Here is a 23,832-nt window from a genome sequence, read left to right as displayed (position 1 = left end):
GGTCATCTGTCTGCTTGGAGCCTGTCCCTATCACGATGTCTCTGCGGGTACAGGTTTATTGCGGTTCAGACCCGCACGTGTTGAAGCGAACAACCATCGTCTGCGAGTGTCGGAGGGAAGTTACGGCTCTTAACGAGATATTCGAGTGACCCCCGTCGCTTAGTAAGAAATTTAAAACTGACCGGTCAGCTTCCGCGATCAGAGTCATCAAGGCCAGCCAATGGCAATCCCCGTAGACTTAAGTACGATCCAAGTCCTAACGACGGAGAAAATATGGTTGTCATCGGACAACAGAAGCAACAATACCCGTGGATGATTAATGATTTGTTGTCTCTTGATTAAAATATTTCTTCATTAAGCTTCTGCGATGCTCTGGTGCCGCAGATGAGACGCCTGCAGAGATGTCGTGCCTTGGTTTTCCTTCAATTTCTCGGTCTCTTCGAGCATCGGAGAGATGAGCAAAGGTACCAACAATCTCATCTGGTCAAGGCTCCTACGGCTCGGCACCACAGTGGATCGACCGTGGATGAGGGGAAACAGCTGTTTTCTTCAGGTTCCTCGTTCATCTAATCCATGATCGGAGATATAAGTGTCGCATACGTCAAGGAAGCCGCAGGGAGGCTTTGAGATTTCATGAAGCACGTGGTCCCGAATCGGGACGGATTGCAGAATTCGCAAAATTCTCGTGATTTCGCTTGCAGGCTACAGAACTCTCTTCCACGGGAACTGGCGTTTCATCCTCGATCCATATGCTCTGGAGTAATAGAATGGGATTCTTCCACAACATTGCAACTTGAATCCCGTAATAAAGCAGGCTTAGAGAAGCTTCCCTCCTAGCGTCAGTTGGACCGTGGAAAGACAGTTTGAAGGGGCAGCGGGCTGGTAAGGAGAAACTAGGCTGTGCCAGGCGAGGAGAAGAAGCGAGCAAGCGAACGACGGAAGCGGAGAGCTCTCGTTGGGTTTCATGCTGGCTGAAGCTTCTACCCGTAACGAGGGTTGAAAGTCACACACCGTTGGCCACTCTCAGTCAGTCAGCAAGAGAAACGGCCGGCAACAGAGCGAGGGACAAAACCTCACTGACTGGGTGGCTGGCGGCAGGCTGACTCAGTCACTCACTTACTTCAGACACCGGCCATTTGATTCCAGCCCGGATAGCTTTTCACTGTTTCGAGATAAGTAATGACCTCGAGGCACGGTTCAAGGGCATGAGTCGATGGTCGCCATAAAATAGTGGGATCGACTTATGATGCTGAGCGTGTATTTTTTCCCCTCGGTGAACATACGTCCTCCAGGGAAGCCATTCTGAGGTCTGAAATGACAAATTATTTGTGATTGGATTCAAGCGACTCAACTCTCTACCACGAAGAACGAATTACTTGCGGAAAGTCTGTCCGCATTCAGGACAGTGTATTCCGCTTGTCAACACGTTTGTTTTTTCGCTTGCTTGTTTGTTTATTTGCTTCCATGAATTCGTTTGTACGTTGCAGATCGCGCGAGCTCCTCAAACGTCTAATGGATCGGTATCGCTGTTTAGCTCAGGCTCCCGCTGCGAGGAAGATCCACCGAAGGAAAACAAGACGAAAACGACCAGTAAGAGAAGAAACGGATGCTCAGGTCGCCGCTGGGAGTGTCTTCGGCAAACACGGGCGAAATAGTTTCAATTTCAAACATTAAGTCAGCCGGGCTCGCTCAGAGAAATCGGCGAATCATCAGAAGAAGTCTTACAACTGAGGGCCCGCGAACTCATTCAGGAATCGCAGACGAATGAAGAGCCTCAGACGAGGGGAACCAGAAGACATTTGAGGTCCGAGAATCGGAATGGGAACGGATCATCCCTCGGGACTCGGGAGATGCCCTCGAAATCATCCCCTCGGATCGATGATCACCCGTATTACCGTTGATTATCATTTCCTTGCCGGACAATGTCCTCTCCATTGAAAGATGGAGTACATCTCATGACGTCATGACGAGCATCAACTGCAGGAAGGCACTTGCTCGGGGTGTCGATGAACAGCTAAGTTTCGAGCCCCATACGGCTCGGATAAGGAGGATAGCACAGAGAGACAGCCAGTGGAGGAGAGGATGGAATATTACATTTTTAGTTCAGGTCCTACTAATCGATGCACTTAAGGCCTCCGCTAGGCAGTGTATCGTTTAACGTTGAGTGGTGGTTTAGCGAGGGCTTCGCTCGACACCCGCAGAGCCGGCTAGCTGAACGAGCGGTAGTCCGACACAAGCAGCAGCAGCTACACAACACACGGTAGTACGGCAGGCGCTGATGACTCGTCGAATACATATTATGGCCGAGGGCACGCATACAACACATCTATCACGCAGCCCATCTCCTCATGTAGAATATGGGCTCTGCCGTCCGGCAATGCCCTCCCGGCGTGGGTTTCCCCTTTCTCGGCAATTGTGCTTCCTACTGCTTTTAACGGGCTGGGACTTCTGCCGATGGGAACTGGGCCGTATGCGTTTTGGGGAACACCGCCATTCAATGAGTTCGTGAGTTATTCGAGTGTCATCATTCCATTCGTTGCTCTTCCCATCAGCACTGTTGCGATGCTCAATGATTGAGAATCGACCACTGAAGCCGCCGAGATTGCCGATTAGACCGCTCGCTAACAAGGTCCGTTGGAATAAAGCCGTTCATCCATGGGTTCCGGTCGAAAAGCGAGTTGACAACAAATCCATCTCTGTTTCTTCCCTAGTGTTTTTCCTCTCCCTCCAGGACGTGCGCCCGACCTCCGAGTTCGGGGAGAATTCAGGCCAGTCGCTTTCATCAAAACGCGTTCCCTACCCCCTTCCTCGCCCCCGCCCAGTCTGGACGCACATACCCGACTGACAGATGATTACGTGCTGTCGCGACTGCGTGACCACGAGAGTCTGAGCTCTACACGGCTCGTCTGACTGTCTCTCACGGAGCGGGTCAGCTTGAAAGCCTCTCGCTGAGGGCGACCACACAATTTGAAGCTAATCGTGGTGTTTGATGGCACGTACATTTTTGGACAGCGCCATCGTTCGCATCGAGAGTAATAATCAAAAAACGGAAGGATCCACTACTAGCACTAGAATCATCAGTTCCTCAGCCTTATCAAACACTGTATCTCAGCAGAAGGCCTGATGGCGAAAACATCATACCCAGCGACTTCACTGAAAGCCCCGGACTTATTTCGCGAGCTCTCTCCGGCTATATGGCCTCGCTGCTCCGGATGGTCGAGTAAGTATACGGAAGCGCTTCCTGATTTTTGAGTCGGACCGCCCTCGCTGAACCGACCGCTCCACAAATGAAGGCGATCATATGATAAACCGAATGAGTAGTGAAAGTATCTCCCTCGGAGTGCGACTCGCTCTTCCTGAATGTGGCCCCGAGAATCTGGTGGAAATAATATCATAGCTTTCGTGGAGCGCAGCGTCGTTCTTCCAGCTCAAAGAACGCTCGTTTACGAGACTCGCTCTCGGGATTCCTGAAAACACTGTTCAATCTATTGTCGGACGATGGAGGTGGGAACGACGAGCTCATTCTCAAACCGCAATGACTCCCCCGGCATTACGTGAGGCGGATCGTCTAGGAGCCAGCGATCCTTCTTGCCCTCTTGACGCCATACACGTTCATCGCCCCCTAACCAGTCGCCTCTAACCCGTTTTCAGTCCCGCCCAACCCGAAGCAAGCGACACGAAGTCAAACTTCATGAAATGCTCAGATCCTGTCTTCCACAATAAGGAGCGCCACTCGTCTCTGGGTCGTCCACGGCGGATGCTGAACCCAAGACGAGGTAGGTGAACGGGGGCGCAGAGTCATTTTACAGGAATGAATGTCCTCGAACGACGGGAAGTTTCTATCGTTGCGAGATCGGTAGGTCCCGAGAAACTCTTTGCTCCCTCGATTAAGTGATAGGAGAGTTCGCTTCCAGGAATCGCTCCTTGACGGCGAAGATTTTACTCCCCTTCTGTGACAGCCTCACACTCAATGGAATTCCTCGTATTCCTCAAAGTGAATTTCCATACCGGCTCGCGAGCCGGTCCAGTCGATGAGTCCTGTTGAGCGAGTAGGCGCGAGCGACAAAGAGAGCCGGGCATAGGGAGAGCGTCAGCCATCCCAAAAGCCAACCCGAAAGCCACCCAACCAGCCCGCTGAACAGCATTCACTACGGCGTCAGCCCACAGGCAGACAGCACAGCAGCGGCGGCGGGAGTTCTCTCAGAAGAAGAGTGCGTAAGCCGCATGGCCGTGCCGAGTCGAGGTGCTGTTAGCAGCTGCAGTAGCTGTCGTTCGTCGAGATAGATAGGCAGATAGCTTAGTCTGTGCAAAAGAGAGGGAGAGAAAAAATCGAGGAGTAGAGAGCGGAAGACAGACGGATCGCTATGGAAAAACACGAATCGTTGTCTGGCTGGAAGAGACCCGTCCTCTCTTTCTCTTTGTGGGAATTTTGACATCGCCATCTATTCACCCAGTTCACCGCCAATACATCTCATGTAGGTATTAGGTTTGGTCTGGATGGAGTTCGGATGCTTCCGCCGCTACATACAACAAGAAACAATTCGCCGTTCCCTTGTGGGGCGGACCCATTGCCCCTGAGCAATGGTGTTGGGAATTATCGGTTTCGAGCTCTCGGAAGATGTTCAAAAGCAGAAAGATGAGGGAAGTCAGAACAAAATCGAATAGCTCAGCAATAGGCGGAGTTTCGTTCATTGGTGTCCTCGTTTCCCGATCCTTCCCTGATTTACAACTTTCCTCTGATTGACGTATCATTAGAGTCGTAGGAGGATCGCGCGGAATTTCCCAATGAATTTCGCCGGTGTCCCGTGGCGCTTTCCCGAAGGAAATCCATTCTCCTAAGGGGAAAATCACGCTCTCAGTTACGATTTAATCGACGGACTGCGCAATGGTCAGGACGGCCCTGGCTCCACTTTACCTTTCTTGGGCATACCGCTGGTCTCGGACCCTCGGGGCCCCTCGAGAAGTAGAAAGGGAACCCAGAGGAGCCAAAATTGATAGAAGAAATTGCGGCGATTCCAAATAATCGGCTCGCGGAACTCGATTACGATTGGATCAAATTACGATGGGATGAGCAAACGATCGAGGATTCCCGACAGCGTTAGTCGAAGTACTCGCAAGGAAATTCGCAGATGATCCTATTTTTTCTGCTGGTCCTTCTGCACAGGCATGGGGCTCGCTTATCTGATGCATCCTAAAATATGTGTTTGCTCCGTCTGTCGGCTCGCTCGACGGGAAGGAAGACAATCTCGATGAAGCAATAAGCATATTTCAGCAGCCAAAGCAAAGCCTGCCGACATCGGTCGGCCGGTGGCGGCTATACGCATTTCATCTGCGCGAATGGTCTTTTATTGGGCGCCATCTTGCTTCCGAGGCGGCGCCAAGGCGTGGCTGCGAGGTGGAGCTTGGAAGCGAGCGAGCGAGCTCTTTGCTCAATAGCGACATGTTCAAGACAATCAACGACGACGACGACTAGGACCAGCACTGGCCCGTCACGGAAACCTCTTTCTGCCGCTGCCAGTGCAGCTGCTGACGGTGCTGAGTGAGTGAGGATTCGCTGTGCCGTGGATGCTTCCTCCGCTGCCGTCATCGTATTATCCGCGATGGCGACTAAGCACTTCGTTGAAAAGCGGATCCTCAGTTGCGACTGGTGATCGGTCAAGAGCTGACTTCAAGCACTGTGCAATAGCTTGACTCGGTCTAGCGGCTGCCGACAAGGAATAAGTGCCGCGTCGGATTCCGGTGAGCGGAACCTGAGGATTCCGGAGACCAGGGAGGTCCCTGCAAGAGGCTTTGTACGGGGCTCGTTGTGTGCGAGCTGTTCTGGAAATTCGAGGCGCTCGAGGAGATCTTCTCCGGAAGTGATCGGATTGGATCGTCCGCCCAGAGAGGCGAGTGCAGGAGCCACCGCGATCCGTCTGCGGCGAATACCGTTCCCGATTGCGAGTGCAGTGATTCCCCTTGTGGACTGAAAACATCCCGTACGACCGCGAGCCCAGAAATAATTCCATGGTTCACAGGAGAATATGTGGTCACCAAGCCGGTCCATGGGGCCTTCGGATCTACTGATTCCATGCTCGAGGAGGAAGCTCGAAAGCGAAGCGACCAAATCGCGATTCCAATGGTGTTTAGGACAAGTGCACGGATAAGCATCATGGGGGATTCTCTCTGCGCGCTCGACCAACAAAATGGCGGAAACACGTAAATGGTGGACGAGTTTTCGGGGGATCGATATCTGAAAGGGCCTCCCGCCTCGAGGAAGCAAGGAAGGATCCCGATTGCGAAACCCCATAGCGGGATCGAGCGTGGAAAAAAAAGGAGGAAAAAACCCCTTCCTCGCTGTGGAAGAAAACGGTGCTGCATAGTTCCGCTGAACCGTGAATGGTGACCACTCTCACCGAGGAAAGGATCACCGAGTGCTGTCCGGCGCGAGCTCCGGGAAAAGGAGTGGCGCCGATCCGCGTGCGAGTGCGATACTTCGGGAGAATCTCAGGAGGGATGCTCCGATCGACGGGATAACTCGACCATCACGTGAGGGACTAACGGGTCTCCCGGCGAGGAGAGTGGAATTGTTGTTGGTGTGTTAGTTTCGCGTTGAAAAGTTTGCAAATGTTAGTGCCACAAGACATGACAGGGGCGCAATCGCGTCTGCTGTATCAGCTGAACAAATTCTACGGAGACAGGGTCCAGGCGAGAAAGATCGGCATCGCCAAAACCCTTCGCGAAGTCTGCCGCATTGTACAGGACGTCCTGAAGGAAGTCGAGGTCCAGGAGCCTCGATTCGTCAGTTCGCTCTCCGAGACGGGCCACGGCCGCTATGAAGGCATTGATGTCATCTCACCCACGGAGTTTGAAGTGATCCTCTACTTAAATCAGATGGGGGTATTCAACTTCGTGGACGACGGTTCGCTTCCTGGGTGCGCCGTCCTCAAATTGTCCGACGGTAGAAAAAGATCTATGTCGCTGTGGGTAGAGTTCATCACCGCGTCCGGTTACCTATCAGCGCGAAAGATTCGATCTCGCTTCCAAACACTTGTCGCACAGGCGTGTGACAAGTCGGCGTATCGAGACTGCGTCAAAATGATCTCGGACACTACTGAAGTCAAGTTGAGGATCAGGGAGCGTTATGTCGTCCAGATTACACCGGCTTTCAGATGCGCAGGTCTGTGGCCAAGATCCGCGACTCATTGGCCGTTGCCGCAGATTCCGTGGCCTTCACCGGCAATCGTGACCGAAGTCAAAGCCGAGGGTTTCGACCTGCTGTCGAAAGAGTGCGTGACGCTACAAGGCAAACAGTCATCGATGGAGGGCGACGCTTGGGTTTTGTCGTTTCTCGACGCCGAGAACCGCCTTCTGAATTCGGGTGGCTGCCGACGGAGATGTCTAAGCCTGCTCAAAACGCTTAGGGATAGACATCTCGACCTACCCGGCAACCCTGTGACGTCCTACCACCTCAAAACCCTGCTGCTTTACGAGTGCGAGAAGCATCCTAGAGATCAGGATTGGGAGGAAACCTGTTTAGGGGACCGAATCAACGGTATATTCCTGCAGCTCATCTCGTGTCTTCAATGTCGACGGTGTCCTCACTATTTTCTGCCGCACTTGGATCTGTTCAAGGGGAAATCCGCGTCCGCTCTCGAGAGCGCCGCCAAGCAAACGTGGCGGCTCACGCGGGAACTCCTCACGAATCCACGATCTTTGGAAGAACTGTGAAAGGACCTCCTCACATTGAAGCTCATTGAAGTCTCCGACCACGACAAGGGAACAAAATACGCAGAGGGATATCCGAAATGTGGCTATCGAACGACTTCTCGACGGAGACCGGAGGGAGGAAGCTCCTGAAAGGGCGTGGCCAGCCTCAGCTCGCCGAGGAGACGCTTCAAACCCACCGAGAGAACGTGTGTCAGAGGTATTTTTTTCTCTACGGGACCGTCTCTCTATTCCTCCCCATTATGAATTCATGAACAAACACACAAAACACACAGTTGCTGTCATTAGATAAACATTTTTACCCAAAAAGTATAGGGGAACTCGTTCGATGTAATGATGTGTATTCGAATTGGATTGTGGCGACTGAAAACATTCAACTGTGATGTTCTGCACACCGCTGTGGAATCTTCGAAGACTAGAATTCATTTATCCAGAGATATTTATTATCGGGATGATGGCGCTTTCATTTCTCTTTCTGTCAAGGGAGTTATTAGCGTATTCTGACGACTATTACGAATTACGATCGATTCTCCTCCGAATCATCAATTTTCATCATCCTCGTAACTATAATTATTATTGAAGCACATTGAATACGCTAGAATAATATAAGACGTTCAGAATTGATCAATCACTGTGAAGCGGTATTTGTGACAGCTAATCCTATTACCATGCTGGCGAGAGGAGCTATTCTGGAACTCTGAACGCGAATCTCCCAACAAAACGAAGCAGGTGAAGCTGTATTGCTCAATCGCGATCGGCGCGTCATACGTATTCTAGAGAGAATGACTGAATTATCGTTCGAGACGAGACGAGAATGAGACGACATTCGCAGTAGCGCCGAATCCTTCGAGGGGAAAGGAACAAGAAGCGATAAGTTCAGAAGTCGTCACAGTCGAATGTACGATACGAAAAAAATGACTTGTCTTAGCTTGTTCAGAAAAAAGTCGATAACAGAAAATAGGTTCAAATCGCAAGTCTACGCGTGACTTTCTTCCGGAAGGCGTGCCGGCTGAAGATGTCATTTCGCGAAGAGACTCAAGACTGACTATATTCAGAAAAAAATTGCTGGCTTCTAATTCCGTTTCCACGAGCTTTTCTGAGGTGTATTCTCGCGCCAACTAGCGGGGATCTTGTCTCCGCGTTAGCCAAGGTATGCTCCCGTCGGCATATGGATTTGAGAATTCATGAATGAAGAGCGAAAGTCTGTATGAATTTGCTATAAGTTCGGTGACGAGCGAGCGGAATTTCCCGATGCGTGAGTGTGAAATCTTGACGCATAGGGGGAGAAACGAATCAATTCTTGATTGGGTATCGTAGGTAGAGAATGATATTAAGGAACGAATTTTCGATATTGATTGTGAGGAATACCAAGTTTTTATTCGTTTATTCGATGAGAATGAAGGAAGGAGAGTCAGTACTTCACGAAGGTATAGGATTCATTATTATCCATTGCGAACAAATGTCGACTTCGAACAAAATAACCAGAATCCGAATAAAATCGTGCTTCAAATGCGTGATGCAGACTCGAAGGCAGAAAACCGTGAATCAATCATGGGATTTAGGTATCTTGAGTCCGACGTAGCCCGGCTTGCGTCAGACATTCGTCGATGTTAGGAGTCAATCGGAGGGCTTCCTTGAATGATCTCATTTCAAAATTGAGCCCGTACTCCGGGAGGTGAGTTTCTCGTACGTCGTGGTTGAACCGTCCAGCAGCCCTGGAATCTCGTCTTCGAACATCGGGAGTGAAAGAGGCAACGAAACAATCAAATGGCGATTATCGATGGAATGGAGATGCTCTCAGGTATCGGAACAAGCATTGTACACAATGTGTATCCCGAATTCGTGAAGAGGAAGCCAGTGCTCCAGTTGGAGGTGCATCTTTTCCCAAATGATTCACCTCACGGGCACCATCAGCATGCAGTCCGAACGCTGGCGAGCGTTGACTGGTGGAGCTGGTCGTGGTATCTCTCGTGCGCCTTCGAGTATGGTCTCGGTCACCAGCTGCTGCGAGTCTGCGCTGTTCTCACGCGCTATACTCCGATAACCCTCTGTTCGAAATGATGCTCCGCTATTCTGGCCCGACATTGCATACCGAAACGCCCTCACTTTTTCAATTCACTAATTAGATTTCCCTAATCAAATCCTCTCAAAGTTTCCCCAACAAGTTGATGCGAGCTCGAGTTTATCGCTCATTTCGAAAATCCTCAACCGCGAAACACCTCCAATAGTATCCTCCCACTGACTAGGCGTCACTCGGATGGGGTAAACAATTCAAAAGCCCATACTTCGCCTAATTCCATCGGGATCGAGAGTCTCGATGAAGTATTGATCTCAGTGCGTTGCGAGCTATCACACTTTCTGGCTGGTCAAGCATGAATCGAGTCTGCGCGCTTGATGACGGCTAGTTGGCGATATGCGTTACCTAAACGTGGGATTCTTCGGGCGGGAGCCTCTCAGTCGACGAAGGGATGGGTGAATGGAAAGAAGCTTCAGAATTTGGGAATCAATCGGACAATGTACTGAGAATAAGTAGGGAGATTCCCTTCGTAGAATTCGACGTTGGAACAAACTCGCCCCGAAACTCGGAATGATCCTCGGAAAGCGCTCATGTAACGGAAAAGTCTCATAGGATCGCGCGCGGTACGTTCCGGTGATCGACAACAAGTCCTATCCACGGCTTTTATCCTCGTGGAGTGTGTTTCAGAAGGATTTCAGAGAAAATGACCGATTGTGAGTATTCTGCCGAATCCGGAATCCGGAAAAAATCCGAAATCAGAATCCGAAGAAAATCCGGATCCGAGAGGAGCCAAGCCCCGACCCAAACCTCGTGTGACTTGGAAAAGTTGTTTGTTTGCTTCATTTTTGTCCATCTTTCTGTGCTCACTGAAATATTCCGCGTGTGACTCGAATCAGAATGTCTGGTTTCTGTATCTCAGCTTTGATGTGGCCGACCGCGTGGAAGCAGAAACGTCCTGTGTGATCTATTCTGAAGATTCCGATGTAAGGCAATTGTGATTCCAGAAGTAGCAATGTTTGTTTTATTTGCATCTATTTCGTCTCGAGGGAAAGGGATTACAGCACGCGGGGTCGCTGGACACTTTACTTGAGAACAACATCCGGATTTCTTCCGTCAAGGATCATATTCAAATAACATCAAGCTCACATCCAATTGATCACGGCCCGCTCGCTCTAGCGACTTTTGCGATCGCAGTTTCCACCATTCGGTCGAATCATAAGGAAGTCATCGAGAGCAAGGCGGAAGCGGCGGATGTTCTCGCTCCCCAAACGGCGCATCAGATTCGAAACAAGAAAGAAAAGCCAAGGGAGCGAATTAGCGAGCATGCGGCCGACAGGGAACAGCAGGGGCGCATACGAGGCTTGCGAGTTTGAGACAATCCAGATTCCGGGAGTAGCCGCCATTCCGTCATTGTCGACGCAGTCTAGGGGCAAACGATACAGCTATACGATGAGCGAGCGAGGGAGCGAATGGACAAAGGCGTAGCCCTCGATAGGGCGACCCCAACAGCGCCGATGGAATAACTCAGAGGGGCATACATACATAGATTCACAGATCTCAGATCCAGCCTGGTGGGCTATTATTGAATTAGGGTAACATCGTTACAGCGATCCACCTCTGCGCCCCTCTCTACGCTCTGACTGCGTGAGTGACGGACTGACTGGCCTGCTCCCTCGGAGGGAGCGGCGACGGATCCGCAGTAGCTCGCTGGCTTGAGGAGAGTGCCCAGCCTGCTCCTGGTGCCAAATTGGGCGAGTAAGGGATGCACAGTTGGTCTTACTTCGACGGCGATCAACGAAACTCCGTTCAGAGAAAGAGCAAATATGGAGCCAGGAGGAAACAATTGTCCACAATTAACATAAAATCATTCGAATTTTCCTGAACGATTCTTCCAGGATCTCAACGAAGTCTCAATCAAGCCCCAGGGTGGCAGGAAGAGTTTGAAAAGCGCTTTTCTGGCCGAGTTTCCCCCACTGGGGAAGGCCAGCAATCGATCGCCCCCGATGAACACACGAGTGCTCCGTGAGCACACATCAGAACACTCTCATACAAAGAACAAACGCACACATGACTGGAGCGACTGCGAGGGTGTGACTGCAAGTGATTGCGCTCAATCTGCTTGCATTGTCTGTTCGTCGAGATAACGCCTTCGGACAGCATGGGGTACACATGGCATCGGATTTTAGTAGATCGGGATTACGAGACATCGAGAGTCACTCCCGAGAAAGGAACCGAGGAGAACCTTGTTCCTAGCGCGGCGAGTCAATGACGAATATGAGCAAACAAACCTCAATTACCCGCAAGCCGGCCAGCGTTGTTCGGGATCGGCATGGCCGCCGGACCAATGACTTATAGCTTATTGCTTGGGACGACGCGACGCGAGAAGTGCGTGCGAGGCTACGCAATGCAGGTATAAAGTTGTAAAGTCGGAGACGGTGGAGAGCGCTGGCCATCAAAAATCTTATTATGTAGAGTGTTCCCTGCACTTCGAGATGCGCCTCGTCCGCGCGAACAAGTGTCGGACTCGAAACACTGAGCACTTAGCGAAAATCGTTTCTGCTCAAATACCAAAGACGAGTCCACATAAGATGTTTGAAGAGTTTCCGCCGTCGTCGAGAAAATGGCGAAGCAAGTGAACATGAGCGACGAAGAGGAGAAAGACAGCGCTCAGCTCAGTGCATCTTGCGCCCAAGAGCGTTCTCCGCGAGGGGTTACAATCAAATTATGCGCCATTAGACTCGAGCTCGACGGGTGGCTTGATGGTGCTCACTCCATCCCTCCCTTCTTTCTCCGCGTAGCCTCAGTATCCCGTGCCCGGCACAGCCCCGTTTCCTTCTTCCCGCTTTCCTTCGCTCCGAGCATCCCAGCACTCCCGAGGAGGAACGCTCTTAAGCACAACTCGGGACGACCGCTCAAGTGTGCAACTGAGGATATTTTGTCCTCGTCGGGACAGCCGCGGCGATATCGGAGGCCAACAAGGAGAAAATATTTTTCCGGTTCCGTTCTCAGGTACCTAGACTTCTCGGGTAAGGAAGTTCGAATCGTCGGCAAAGTGCTAACAGAGAATCAAACCGGATATTCTTCGTGATTTCATCTCGAATTAATTCGAATCGATAATAGTAGGAAACTTTGACTCCACTAGTGAACCGAAGCGAAGACCCAGCGATGTCGGAGCTGTTGTTGAAAGAAAATTCTCGTTGTTGAGTTCGAGCCGTCTGTATGAAGTAAAATCTCACCGCTGACATTGTCGCTCGCTTGTCACCGGCTTTCCTCTTCATCTATCTATCCATCCATTCGTCCCGCGAAGATCACTATCTATCGATGTCTGGCTGGTTGTTTAGTCGAGCGCTTCTCGTCTAGCTGGCTGACCGCCTCAGGTTTCAACATATTGCATTCCTGTTCTGTCGCTTTCTCATCCAGATCTCCGCTCCTGATATGAGCGAAGAGTGCTCGAGACTGGCTCACACCACTGCTCGCACCTACTTGTCACCAAGAAATCTCGAGATGCAAGCGTTACCTCATTCGATCAAAAAGTCCAGAGAAACACAGATCTGGTGACATAGGCTGCGGGTTGGAATCATGATTCTCGATCAAAATTATCGACTTTATAGGGAGGAAGTCCTTATCGTTGATCATTCGATTTTCCGAATCTGTCATTCAGCAACTCATCTATATCAGGAATGCCTCGGAACGAGTGAAATATCACAAATGATTGAATATCCTCCTTAGTGATAGTTGTCGCCCGGTTTCCGCTTTCGAAAATTTCGTTGAGTCGTCAGTCGGTGGAGAGAACCGATTCGGAAGATATCTCTCGTAACCTCAAGCAAATCTCGGCTCTCTTGAGTGATGAGCAGTTTCACACCAGTAGCAGATGTTTGTCTCAGTGATGGGTGCACAGATCACCACGGATGTCATCGGCGCATCGCCCTCGGCGGTTTTGGTAGAGGCACGGATTGAAATCTGATATCAGAGACCGGCTGGAGGAGGATCTATCTGAAGAGTTTTGACCGAGAATCTGGCTCGGTGCCCCTGATCTGTCACTTTTTTTTTCATCAGATCTCTCCGGTGCTTACCTCAACAGCGACGAATACTCTGATGAGCGGTATACCAGGCCAGGATGGCCGATATGAATAACGGAAACCTCAGCTTTTCCTTAATGGAAAGTATTTGGAGACGCTTCGACCGACTATGCACAGCGGATGAGGTCGAAAACATTGGATCTGGGTTCAGACCTCACGCGAGAAGGATCTCATCCTAAGACAATCCCCCTCTAGGCGCTACTCGTCAGGCTAGCGATTTATTGTCGATCTCAATCAGCGAGAGCTCTTCTATCGGAAGCGATAAATCGCCGCATGAATCATCCTTGCTCGGAGACTATTTTGAACACTATCCGTCCCTCTACCAAGGTGGATGCATGCATAGACCCATCTCGCTCAATGTTTCCGTTCCTCCTCCATTCTGGTGGCTTTTACATGCTCGGTAGCAGACATGCCGTTCGGCTTTGAATGCGGCTCCTCCTCGAGGCAAACTAAACGTTAATGTTCTGCTTCGCGGCTTGAAGAGTTCCATATGGGTAAATCTGCGGTAGCTGCTGCGGCTGCTATTCTTGTCAAGCCGAACGAATTTAGAGAACCTGTTACGAGTCAATCACGTCAGAAGCGCGCAGAGTACTCCGAGAAGCCGATTCCGAGTGTGGGTTCACCAGGTTCGCGAGAAAGATCGCCGGAACGATTTTCGCTCACTCGGTCTCAGATTTGCATCGCTCCGAGTGGCTCTACGAATTGAGGAATAACCAGGATCTGGCTTGAACTTCCATCGCATGCGGGATAGAATCCGCAGAATCTCGCGGCATTCGGAGCGCGTTCTCCGGAAAGAGTCTATGGCACTCGAAAAGTCCCGCGAATTTCCGGGAAATATCCCTAGAAGAACGCTCAGACCTATCCAAGATCGTGGGCCTGGGAGCAGACCTGGAATCGGTTGGCCTTCCAGCACCTTCAGGGTAGAAATCCTCATGTGTGACTCCGACGGAGATCTCTCAAGTTCATTCCCTGAGCGAGAAACTTACATCGGCAACTGTCTTGAGACATGCTCCTAGATTCGCACGGATGAATAATTTCCAAGTATCTCGGTGTCGTTCTCGAAGTAAGGGCGTCAGGAACATGATTCTGCAGCGGGCCTCTGGATGATGAGCCGCTCGAAGGATTTCCCGGGAGCGTCATTCACCATCGAACGGAATATGTATGTGAGGAATTTCTATGCAGAGATTCCGTCGTTTGGATCTGCGGAGCACGTTTCTGTCGCCCTTCCTTTGAATTTTCGGTTTCCGGCGGCTGGACCCTTTCTACTTAAGTCTGAACATGAATCAGAGACCCTAGAAGGAAAGTCAAACTCGCTCCGATGTAGGTAAGTCTTCCCCGGCGGGAACGGAGAATACTCTCGTCATATACGACGATGGCCATATAGGGCGTTCCTGAAGGCTTCGTGCGGAGCGAATCGCGATTTTCCACCTTAGTTGCTTTCGCTCCGAGAGCGAAATCTCCTTCGATGGCGACGACGAGAAGAAACTCGAGGGAGGAAGTAAGGAAGCTCTAGTAAAGAAGAATTCGCTTAAATCGAAAAGCTCCTTGAAAATCTCGACCACCAAACGAAATTTATGCCGAACACGTGACGCCTCGGCGCTCTTCACTATTCAGTCACCTGGAAATCTTGAAACCGGAAGCTTTTTCCCTTTCGTTTCTTTCGGAGGGACTTAGATGCGCACGAAAACCTACATATATGGGTGCGATGAGCTTTGCTCCTCTCCCGCAAGCGGAAGAGAATAAGAGCTCGAATGTCCACGACTGGGGCTGACGGCCTCCAGATAGATATATGTCCAATCCACCTACTCCGATGTGGAGTAATGGGGTCCAAAGCGGGCTTTTGTCCGCTGAATCAGCGGGAGGGAGGAGAGCTGCGAGGCGGCAGACAGAGACAACCCGAAATAATGGTTCTCTTGACGACTTACGGTCTTGCTATGACGAACTCGTTGTCTTCCGCTCTTCACGTCGTAGTCACCACTATTTCTAAAGCGGGACACCGCCTGCCCATTCGACCGCCGTCAAGCGTGGAAGTCGCGTATTTAGCCGCCGCTCGAGAGCATCGACTTCACACCGCAATTTACCGACAGATACTTGTTTATTTATTCCACGGGAACGTAAGACAGGCGGGAGCCGCATATAATATGGTGTGATGAATTAGTGCAGAGGAACATTCCTCCCCACAGTGTTCCGACAGCGGATGGATGGGGTGGGCTATGGGCGAGCAAGCGGACCCTGAAAGACTTCTTGGAAATAGAAGTGACGCTCGCCGATGCTGAGGTCAAGGAGTAGACAGTTCTAGATGATTAGGACCTGGCGAAGGGGAGCGGTCCGAGCAATGTCGAATCGACGCTCGGTTTTGCGAAGGCGGCTGACAGACGAGCGAACAGGTCTGATCTTGTATTCAGAGCGAGCCGGATCTTGTTCTGGGGGAATAGGATCCTGACATAGTCGATTTGTTGAAAAACAACAGGGATGAAGACTCATTCGACGAGCGTGTCGTCCAAAACCGAATAGTATTCAAGAACGCAATCAGGATCTTGAATCCGATGGAAATGGAATCGATTGCGATTTGGAGGCACGTCGAAGACATCTGGTGACGGATCTCGGGCGGAGCCGTTTTCTTCCGAGAGCTTCAGGAGCAGTTTTCCCAGGTGCCACTTATTCGGACTCCGGGAGGCACCACGAATCACATAGGAAGCAGAAAACACGTGAACGGGAGAGAAGGAACAAGAGCATTGACTTTCCCACGAATTCATGGCCCGACTGAAGTCTCTGTCCGAGAGCAGCCGTCGATGCATCGCGCTGCGGCTCTTAAATCCAGGGAACAAGGAGTCCCGAAGTCCCGCACTATCCTCAAAAACTACCGTGACCCACCGATGTTCCACCTGCCCTTTCTTGGGTCCCACATTCTAAAGAGAAGAGGGTCCAGTGTCCGGGATTCGTACCTTCAGTCAGACGATTCCTCGATTTCTGCCGTTGTTTCTGATCGTGAGCTACCTATACACGTAGCGCCCCTGGAAAGCCTCGAAATTCGTTCCCAACCGTGCTGTGCCAGCTCAGTCTTGTGATTCAGAAAACGTTCCGATCGAGATTGAGTAGAACGATGGAACCCTCGGAAGCCGATCATCCGGGATGGTATCGAATCGCTGTGAGACCGATGGTATCCGAGAGTCATACATTCACTCCAGAGCCTTCAAGGAGGACTCGTCATGCATCTATCTATGTATGTTCATATGTGTCTAGGTGGTCTCTATTCCACGTTAAGTTGTGACTCGCCCCCTTCCAATCCCGCATCCAATGCCAGGAGACTGTGAGAACTTCCAGGAGACCCAACCTCGTCGAGAATCCTGCGTACGGACGAATTCCAGGAGAACAGACCCGATTTCGGATGCCGGCGCTTTCTGGGAGAACCCCATTTCATCTCTAGGACTCCCGTTCTAGCTGCGATGAGAGATGTCGACACGTCTGAGTGCAGATATATTCGCCACGAGGGAATTTCAGGAACGAATGCCCCCACGAGAGAACGATGTCTCCCATCTTACTTTATTCGGGAATCATCACAAAACGAACGGATAATGAAAAACCTCCCTCGTCGCTCCGCTCAACCACGGCGAAGGACGACAGTTAGCGCTGCCGTTTAGGCTAGCGCAGCAATTTGAAACAACTCACAAGTTTTCTCTCTCGAGCTTCCCTCGTACATTGGACAGTCAGAGAAGCCCCAATTATTCGCTACCGAATTCAATAGTGGGCTTCGTCACGAGACGGATAGTTTTCCCAAACGGATGCGGTTTTGCGAGCATTAAACTATACTGGTTCGCCGATTCGACGTCCGGGTCTTCATTGGACTCGCCGTAGTCGACGGTAATATCATAGCTGCCGCCACGGTTCTCCTCGAACTCGACGTCGGTTCGTAGTTCACAATGTGCCCGGAGTTTGATGCTGACACGCGAGAGCAGGACCACGCTCGAAGGTGGGGGTTCTTGGCTGCACTTGTGCTGAATGACTTGTCCTGCTATGGCAGGATCACACCAGATGACAATGCCATCAGCTTCACAATCCTTTAATGCCTCCAGATCGAAGCGCAGCGAGAATCTCTTGACCGTCGACTCGTGGTTTTTCATCGATGCCATTGGTATTGTTTCCTCGTCTGTCTCGCTCACAATCTCCATCTCTTCATCATCGAAACCGATCTTTGGAATCTTGAATTGCTCCTCGTGAGCGTGGAAGTACAATGGCGAAGTATCGATTCCGAAATGCGTGGAGCGCCAGGGTTTTGCGTTCTCTTCTTTCTCTTCCCTCAAACGCTGGGCCCTGATCAAGGCCGCCCTGAAGATAAGTTTCGTCGGCGCCACTCGGTGTGGATGAGCGAGCTTCGAGTCCCGGAACCTCAAGAACCTCGCGAGAATTTCCGTGTCGAACATGAAGAGATGAAGTCTCCCGCTTACTAGGAGCGAGGCTCGAACGGCTTTCAGTTGATCGGCTTCGGCGTCTTCGACCAGCGTGACTCGGTCCCAGAGTTCCTTGATGCGGAATCCCCCCGGCAAGCATTTCAAACCTGGTCGGGTCACAACGATAAGCTTCGCAGTACAATAAGACAGGATGTATGTCGACAAAATTCCGAGTCCAGCGTCGAGTTCGATTATGGTGTCTGCAAACACCATCAGATTTGTCTCTGCCAGTCTCATCGCGAACGGCTGCTCGCGGCTGTCCATCCTGATCCAGGCTTCTTCGGTCGTGATAGGATCGATGAATTCGAATTGGTGTCTCCACAGCTTCGCGACATGAGTGAAATCATCGCAGCGTTTCGCGCTTTCAAAAAAGAAAAAGCAGGACATACCATCAAGATCCGAGAGAAGCGAACAAAACGCATTGATTTCTTGGACAATCGCGTTCTCTTTGAACTTGATACAACATTCCGTGGATTGGGGGGGATTGATTGATGAGTTACAAATGGTAATACATATCTGACAGTTGACCACGTCGCGCTTGAGTAGCAGGAGACAGGAATCAACACCCTTCGGTGGGCCGACGGTCCACGTTCGGCCGCTTCTGGAGATGCAGTGAATACTCACACAGCCTTTCACTGGATGACCTAAATCTGGAGACTGTTTGAGCGGTCCCCTTGCGGTGCTAGGCGTGTCATCCTCGGAGTATTCCATCACTTCGCCGGATCCTTCCATACCGACGAAACTATTTGCGGGTACTGACAGGGACTCCGACGAAGGCTCTGAGAGACTGCTGTCTTGCTGCGAGGATCGGGAAAAACTCCGAGGACGGGTCCGGTTTCCCTGGGATCTTCGAACTCACATCGGTCAGATGAGATCCTCTAACCGCAGTCCCTGTCGACGCTCTGCCGCGCTACGCACAGCTCTTTCAGAACGTCCTCGCATTCTCGGAAACGTGCACGCTTGGCCCTCTCTCGGTCGGGGCTCGAGCTGCTGTTTAGATTCGGTTCCGTCTTGACAGTGAACGCCTAGACGAGTGGAATTCCAGTAGTTTTGTGGTCACCATCTCGTCTCAAGCGACCAATAGGCTCGACGGGAATTCCAGAAAAAGTCGGATAATGGCTCAGGCAGCCCCCGTGGCCGAAAAAGCTCCGCCTCTCAAAAAGTACCTGCACGAAGCATTCTGGGTTCGTGTCGCAAGGTTGTTCTTAAAAAGCGCCAGAGATGATGAAGGATTCTGCAGGGCCAAGTTCATCTTCAGAAGGGAAAAGCTGGTGTTAAAGCTTACCAAAAAGAACTCACCCCCGGAAACGCTTCCACCTCACCCCAGAACGTCCTACGGGGTCTCGCGTTTCGCTTGTAAATTTCCGAGCGGAAACGTGCCGAGACCAGTCGTCGTCGAAGTGATCGAATCTTCTGCGAGAAAACTTGGTAGTCACTCCATTTTCATAGAAGGCAAGAACGCCAGCAAAGCGGACCAGTATATTCTCCATTTCGCGAAAACTTCGACCTGTGAACGAGCGGCCGACATACTAGAAGCTTATCGAGCCAGGAAGAGAAAGCAGTTCCGACCTTTTGAGCATTACGATTATCTCTTCAATCAACTCGTGCACTTGAACGAAAAGAATCGACTCAAGGCGTTCAGGGAGGCGATTCTGGGCAATCCCAGCGACTTCCAGCAGAAGACAGTACTCGTGATCGGCTGCAGTCTCGGCATTCTCGGCTTCTTCGCAGCTGAAGCCGGTGCCAACGAAGTCTATGTCGTGGATCCAGCGGACGTTTCAGCTCACGTGGAGATGCTGCTCCGAGCAAATACCCATTTGGCCTCGCACAAGATCAAGCATTACCAGGCCCGAGTGGAAGCGGTCGAACTCCCCGGGAAAGTCGATACGATCGTCTGCGATAGTTTCGGGGACATGATGCTCAACGGGCAGATGCTGAGAAGTCTCATCATTGCGAGAGATCGCTTTCTGATACCGGGCGGCAAGATATTCCCTTCGCATGGAACCTTGCTCATGCGCCCCATCCGCGAGGAGATATTGGATGGGAATTTTTATCGTATCTGCAATAATATCCGGCGACGCGGAGGCGGGCTCTTGTCGCCTGACCACCTTGAACATCGACTCAGTTGGGAGTATCACGGTCGTCCAGAGCTGTTGCAGCGCCAGCAGCCGCCGTCTTCCCCGACCTGTCATGAGGAGACATTTGACTTCAAGTCCATAACGGCTGAGAGCCTCCGACTCATAAGTTTCCATTACAACTCCGACGGGAGCAAAGACATCCAGGGCTTCGAATTCAGCTTCAAGCTAGTTTTCAACGGTTCCGAAAACTATACCGTTTTCAATACTGAGTACGAAGGCCAGCCGACTCGGTGGTTGAATGTGCTCTGCCGTTCGGACCCCATTGGAACGGTTGCCCACGGGAGACAGCCGGAGACGTGCGATCTCTTGGCGAACGAGCATCATTCGTACGACATCAGAATCTTCACAGAGCCCGAAGTGAAACAATTTGGATTGACGATGAAGTTCGGATCTTCGATAGTTCAGAAGATCTGAGGAGAAAAGCATGCGGCGATCCACCAATTACGAGGCTCGATTCAAAATTTCTATTCCCCATCAGAGACTTCAATTTGTGTTATGGAGGAGCTCTGATGAGATAGGCCCATACATTTTGCTCTGCTGTCATAATTAATTTTATCGTTACATATGTTCAGACGCCTGCTCCATGCGGCGTCGAGGTGAGATCCCCCACAGATCTAGCGAAGGAAAGTGAAAAACGCGTTCAACTATTGGTCAAGTTGAATAAATTATACAATGTTTTGTGTTTTCGACCGAGCGTTTTCCAAGGTTCAAGATCTACAGAGTTTGGTCTGCAGCCTGATCAATGGAAAAACTAGTATCGATTCATGTCGCGTCTGCATATGGCCTGAAAATATTCCTTTCCTCACCTTCGGCTCTTCGGTCGCGGTTCGGGCTCCGGCGCGACGCTCGAACCTTTGACCGATTCACGGGGAAACCCTGCCTGCCGGGGGTCACGAATGACGATGACGAATGACGCCAATGTCAAGTTTCGTCAATCGCGTTGGGAACGTTGTTGCGGAGAAGAGGCTGGGGAAGGGTCACACGTCCCTCGGGAGTCTTTATCCGTTCCTCTCGATCTAAGCCGCGATAGCGATCCAGACCGACTCCCGAAGTCCCGATTCATCACCGGGTACAGAAGCGTCAGATTTCGACGGTCCGACCTCGGAATCCAGCTCCGAGGCGAAGGGACTATCGTGGGCGGCAGGGAGATCCCAACGGCACTTCAGAGGCGCATCGCAAAAGACCCTCCATTGGAATCGTATCATACACTCGACTCCGACACTCCTCTCTGCGTTCATCGGGCCGAATTCATGCGGATATCTCCCTAGTTTGAGGAAGTATCTAAACTCAGTCACTTCCTCACTGATTCTGAAATATCCGAGGATCTGAGCCCGACCGAAGTAGGGTCACGAGGTGCGTCATGTTGGTGTAGGTCAAATAAGTCCCTCTCGTTCTTCACGGTTCCTAGATATGCGAATGGAGCCATGGCAGTCGAGGAAGGACCATGTTACCATGTCGATAAGCTCGGTTTATTCGTCGCTCCTGAAATCTGGACCTCAATGTCGCCGCCGTTGCTACTCTTCGGCATCCCAAATAGGAATCAGCCACTGCCAATGAAATTAAGACGTTCGGAGAATAGGTCCCGATTCCTCAAATTACCGAAGGATGCTAATCTGAATATACCCGTTTTCTCACAAAGGCTGCCCATCAACGGAAAAATCCTTGATGTGGAAGTATCGATGCGGAAGTGCCGGCGGTGAGGCAACTTCATTGTGATTCTCTCCCGGAGACGCTGACCGATCTTTGCTCGCCAGACGCCGAAATTCATGAACTCAATCGAAGGGGATATTCTCTTTGTCCAACGAGCTGGGGATCATCGTACCTGCCGAAGAGATTCGTGGATGGAAGATTTCATCCGCCAATATATCATGCTCAATGCGAGTGTCCAAGGCATCCTGGATCCTCCCACCCGGAGCTCACTCAAATTATCACCTGCGAGCCCTCAGGGAACTGAATTTTCCGCAGCACGCCGAATCAAGGGCAAATCATGAAAACGTAATCTATCCAAAGGAAATCGCAGTATTCGATTCCGCCCGGAGAGACCGAAAACACAGGTGCGAGCGATAAGGCTTGGCGAGGTGTAAACTTTTGGAACTTCTAAAACCGGGAATTCGCCTTACAGATTTCGCGAGATTCGGGACTTAATCCGAAAACCATTGTTTTGGCAAAGGTGGACAGCTCATGAGAGCGATCAACAAGACATGACGCAACATGATGTGCATGAAAGTGTTTTAGTTTGGGTGGTAAGAGTGATCGTATCTGGCTGAGATCAGATCTTATCTTCACGAGATGGAGTTTTCCTAAAGAATGCTTGGACTTCTATTCGGCCTTTGGCAATTGTTAGCTTGCAAACAGTGACGCTGGTGCGGTCAGTTTTGAACTTGAACTGGCGAGAAGTCCCTAAGCTTCGGATGGGATCAGGCCAAAGTTGTCGACTCACATCGGCCGTTTGATATCGCTCGTAGTGATCGTAACTCGAACGATCTCTCTCGGCACGGTCCGTCGACGGCTTCGCGGGAACATTTCGGAGGAGTTTTCGGGTCGCATTGGTGTCGGGAGGAGGAGCAGAGCGAGGATAGACACGAACTCGCGGACGTCCCTGTCCGTCGGACCAGAACTCGAACTTTGCACGGAGAAAAAGTCTGGACCAAACTTTCAAAGTAAAGTTGGAGTTTCATTCAGCCGAAAGTCAGGTAAAGTTCCTTCTCGATCGCAGAAAACTGCTTCTAGTAGTAGGTATCAAATCTTGGGTGAGACCAAGGCTCTGCGAACATCGAAAGAATCGCGGTAAAGAGCTTGTTTCCACTAGTTGACATGAAATGAAGGTGCGGTGCCGTGCGTGGAGTGGCATACTTTTTCCGCGCGTCACCTCGATGCGCAGCTTGCACAACACTCGACAGCTCAGTGAGCGACTCCTCCCCAACCGATACGTGAATTCCACGAGCGTTAAACAGCGATCGAGTGCCGGATATGAAGACCTCCGAGACATTTTCTTGGGGACCGTAAGGAATAATTACGCGCGTGAGTTGGATCTACTTATTGACGTGAAAAGTTCGCTCTATCACGGGGCTTCCACTCAGGTTGACATGAGCCTTCAGACCTTAAACAGGCATCGTTCAGAATATTCTGGGAGTTCCTGAAACTTCTCGACCGAGATTCGATGCCAGTCGCCGAAGATGAGATGTTTCAATTGTCTGCCCTGGAAGTTTGGCTCAGAATCCGTGCGGAGACGCGCAGGATGTTACCGACAGCCGAAAGAGTACCTTATAAGTAACGCTGCCAATGCTCTATTCTCCCGATTACTCCTCCAGCTTCGATTCCGATAGCCCGGAGACCACCGGAGGACTCCGTGGACTCCATGCCTCACCTTCAGAGCCTAGAATTTACTCGAGCTATTTCGACCTGGGACGCGGACCCAATCTTGCCTGGAGTCGGGAAAATTC

General features: G+C 51.0%; 2 protein-coding genes across 2 annotated transcripts; both read left to right on the top strand.

Moving 5' to 3' along the window:
* The first annotated feature begins 6,606 nt into the window (after positions 1-6,606).
* LOC100898531 (nucleotidyltransferase mab-21) lies at positions 6,607-7,897 on the top strand. The gene has a single exon (XM_003738024.2). It carries the CDS (start codon positions 6,607-6,609, stop codon positions 7,708-7,710), a length of 1,104 nt encoding a protein of 367 aa, XP_003738072.1. The 3' UTR covers positions 7,711-7,897.
* An 11,469-nt stretch (positions 7,898-19,366) lies between these two features.
* Positions 19,367-21,058, top strand: LOC100901807 (protein arginine N-methyltransferase 6). Its single transcript, XM_003738045.3, has one exon. It carries the CDS (start codon positions 19,367-19,369, stop codon positions 20,801-20,803), a length of 1,437 nt encoding a protein of 478 aa, XP_003738093.1. The 3' UTR covers positions 20,804-21,058.
* The last annotated feature ends 2,774 nt before the right edge of the window (positions 21,059-23,832 follow it).

This window comes from Galendromus occidentalis, unplaced genomic scaffold (genome assembly GCF_000255335.2).
Source record: "Galendromus occidentalis unplaced genomic scaffold, Mocc_1.1 scf7180000075756, whole genome shotgun sequence".
NCBI lineage: Eukaryota > Metazoa > Arthropoda > Arachnida > Mesostigmata > Phytoseiidae > Galendromus > Galendromus occidentalis.
Note: the sequence above shows the minus strand (reverse complement) of the source record. Positions and strands in the feature narration are given on the sequence as shown.

Coding starts and splice junctions, on each gene's coding strand:
- LOC100901807 (XM_003738045.3), top strand. CDS start 19,367: ATGGCTCAGGCAGCCCCCGTGGCCGAAAAAGCTCCGCCTCTCAAAAAG.
- LOC100898531 (XM_003738024.2), top strand. CDS start 6,607: ATGTTAGTGCCACAAGACATGACAGGGGCGCAATCGCGTCTGCTGTAT.